The sequence below is a fragment of the Tripterygium wilfordii genome, chromosome 19, assembly GCF_013401445.1.
Source record: "Tripterygium wilfordii isolate XIE 37 chromosome 19, ASM1340144v1, whole genome shotgun sequence".
Taxonomy (NCBI): Eukaryota; Viridiplantae; Streptophyta; class Magnoliopsida; order Celastrales; family Celastraceae; genus Tripterygium; species Tripterygium wilfordii.
The window spans coordinates 3968167-3971235 of record NC_052250.1 but is presented as its reverse complement, the minus strand read 5'-3'; the positions used below and the strand labels follow the sequence as shown (position 1 = coordinate 3971235).

General features: G+C 37.0%; 1 protein-coding gene across 1 annotated transcript; it reads left to right on the top strand.

Annotated features, from left to right (window-relative positions):
• The first annotated feature begins 399 nt into the window (after positions 1-399).
• On the top strand, positions 400-1727 carry LOC119986219 (F-box protein At2g27310-like). Its single transcript, XM_038830787.1, has one exon. The coding sequence runs from the start codon at positions 503-505 to the stop codon at positions 1607-1609; it is 1107 nt and encodes a 368-aa protein (XP_038686715.1). The 5' UTR covers positions 400-502; the 3' UTR covers positions 1610-1727.
• Positions 1728-3069: the final 1342 nt, after the last annotated feature.

Here is a 3069-nt window from a genome sequence, read left to right as displayed (position 1 = left end):
ACGTCTGGCACAACTTCAATAATTTAATAACTATATTACTATATAAATATTTACGCAATCTCAATCACTTTTCAATAAATAGTTCTGAAAAAATTTTTAGGTTCTGCTTCTAAATCCCTCCATCCTTTAACTTCTCCTCTTATAAATTTTTGACTACACCATGGACCATGCCCCCTCAATACATTTTATGTGGCATATGTACATTTTTAAAAAAAAATAGTTGTTGAGATTTTTTTATAAGTAGAGTGGTTGAGAGTTTAATATAGAATAATTAAAGCCCAAAAGCTTGTTATTACTTCAGATTTGGCTTGTGATTAGATATGATACATTGAATTTGTTGCTATATAATAATAAAGTTGATCTTTCAACCTTTCATGACAACAAATAAAACTCTTCTCAATTATTTATTTGACTTCTATGCAATTGCCCCCCTAACCACAAATAGTTTCCCTTCAAAACCCCCTAATCTTACATATAAAGAAGCTGAATCCATCTGCCCTAAATGCACACACTCTCAAAAATGACCATAACCACTTTGAGTACCGACATCATCCAGGCCCACATCCTGACCCGACTCGACGGCCCATCTCTCGCTGCTCTCTCCTGCGCCTCGTCGGAGTTGCGCGCTGTCTCTGCCGACGAAGAATTGTGGCGAGAGATCTGTGCAGCTACGTGGAACTCCATCGGCAACTCTCGTGTTCGCCAGCTCATCTCTAGTTTCCCAGGCGGTCACCGCTCCTTCTTCTTAGATTCCTTCCCACTTCTCGATCACCACCAAAACTATCCGTTATCAGACCAGAATCATCATTATTATCAAGATCGCTCGCCGGGGCCGTCGGATTTGATATCGGCCGTGGATATCTACTACAACGACAAGATCATATTCTCCAGAGTTCAAGAAACAAACACGACGACTAGGAATTTCCTTTGTTACCCCTTCAAGGTTGATTTACAAGTTCCCAAATCACCGATTTCGATTCCGATTCAAGACCGTGGAGAAATCGATTGTTTGGTTGAACATCTGAAGGAGAAATTGAGCTTGAGTTGGATCGTAATCGATCCGATTGTGAAACGGGCGGCCAATCTGTCCTCGGGAACACCAGTCTCGATCGATTGGCCTTGCAGTACGGCCGGCGACGTGCAGCTATTTTATTCGACGATCATCGCAGATCGACGGTTGGGACTGGAATCGTCGGAGTTCGTGGAGTGCAGGGTGGTGATCACGTGCAGCGGGGTCTACGAGGGCGAGATGCAGGTGGATGACGTAAGCATGGAGATAGTAGACTTCGAGGAAAGGGGGTTTGACGGACGGGCTAGTTTGGTCATTTTACAAAACGCTATGCGGAGCGGTCGGCGGAAGTTGAAGAAGAGCAAGAGAGCGGAAGAGGTGGAGAGATACGAGGAGTTCGAGAAGAGAAAGAGCGAAAAGAACGAGATGAAGCCGAGAAGAGAGAAATTGATGTACATGGTTAGTGTTTCGCTGGTGACTTGTGTCGCTCTGTGGGCCAGCCTCTTCCTATTTCTCGCGCTTTACTTGCGTTTTCAGGCAGCCAAAGTTTGCACTAAAATTCGGAAGTATTGTTGGTTTAATAGTGCAAATACTATGTAATAGCTTAGAAATAGAAGATACATAGGTCAATAATAATTCCATTTATGTTTCTGATTAGTAGAATTATGTGCCTTTGCCCATGTAAATTTCGAATATATTTAAATAATTTTTATGTCGAGATGCATAAATCGGGGACCGGGGCTAGGGTTATTGGGTTGTCTTTTCATCATTAGGACACAATTCCTACTTATCCGGAACTAGTGGTTCCTATGTCCAAAGTTGGAAAGCTAAATTTGCATGTCGGTCGGAATTATGAGTTCCATATTCCCTTTTATGTACTCCATACATCCAAACATTAGAATTCCTCCATGTACATGAAAGAACAATACCAATTTTTACACTTGAACACTATACAATATATGAAAGGGTAAAGAATAAGACAACTCATCAAGCCACCAATGATTGGTAAGATTACCATAAATAATTGCAAGGCCTGCTAGAGACCATGTGTGAAAGAAAAGTTATTGGATTTTTTATTTGATAGAACAATATATGTTAGCAAATATACCATGTCATGAACCATAAAATAATAGGCCTATTAAAGATCTTTGTTTACCTTCCACTTGTTGATAATTGTTTTATAAGCATTTTCAAATGTGAAGATAATGGCAAAAAAAAAAAAAAAAAAAAAAGTGAAGATAGAGTGAAGAGTTAGGCATAGCATATTGTTTCATTAATAGACCTCAAACAATTTTGAACTCAAATTTCGCATGGAAGAGTTGTGGGGATTACTTTAATGACGTCATTGATAACCATTTACTAAAATGCCTGATTTTTTACTTATTTTTTTGAAAATTGTATTTATTTTAAAGATATACGTAAAAAAAGAGTAAAATATTGATATTTAATTTTCTACTCCAATTAATTGTTGGACCAAAGGTTCTATATTTTACTTTTGATGATTGTATCATGCCATGCTATTTGATTCAATGGATCATGTGACAAATTTGAATGCCAAACGTTTGCCTTTAAAACTTGCACAAAGTCGATTTCCATTAAAGTGTTTTAATTCTAGTTGAGAAGTTAATGATCGTTTTTATATCAAATGAAATTCAATTAAGCTGAAACTTGGTAGACACCTTAAATACATCATAATGAACATTTTCTATGAAGAAATAATTGGAAAATTCTGTCGTTTACTTGCTCAAATTTTCTGCCAGAATAGCTGTCCAGATTTAATCTATTATGTTTCAGGCTGATTGTGTTAAGTGGTTCATTATGTGATCGTATGACATTTTTTATTTTATTTTTTGAATCTGTATGACATTTATTTGAACTAAAACTTTACATGTATATTCATACATATGTGATATTATATTCCATGCTAAAAGTTTGAATATTTGATGTTGACTAACTCATGTTTCAAGCATGAAGCTTAAACGAGTTTACAAGTATTTTTGAGATAATTTCAGGTTTAGATTTATATTTATGTTTCCGGCAGTCCAAGAATCATCTTGGAA

Excerpts from the sequence above, each read along its gene's own strand:
- LOC119986219 (XM_038830787.1), top strand. The coding sequence starts at position 503 with ATGCACACACTCTCAAAAATGACCATAACCACTTTGAGTACCGACATC.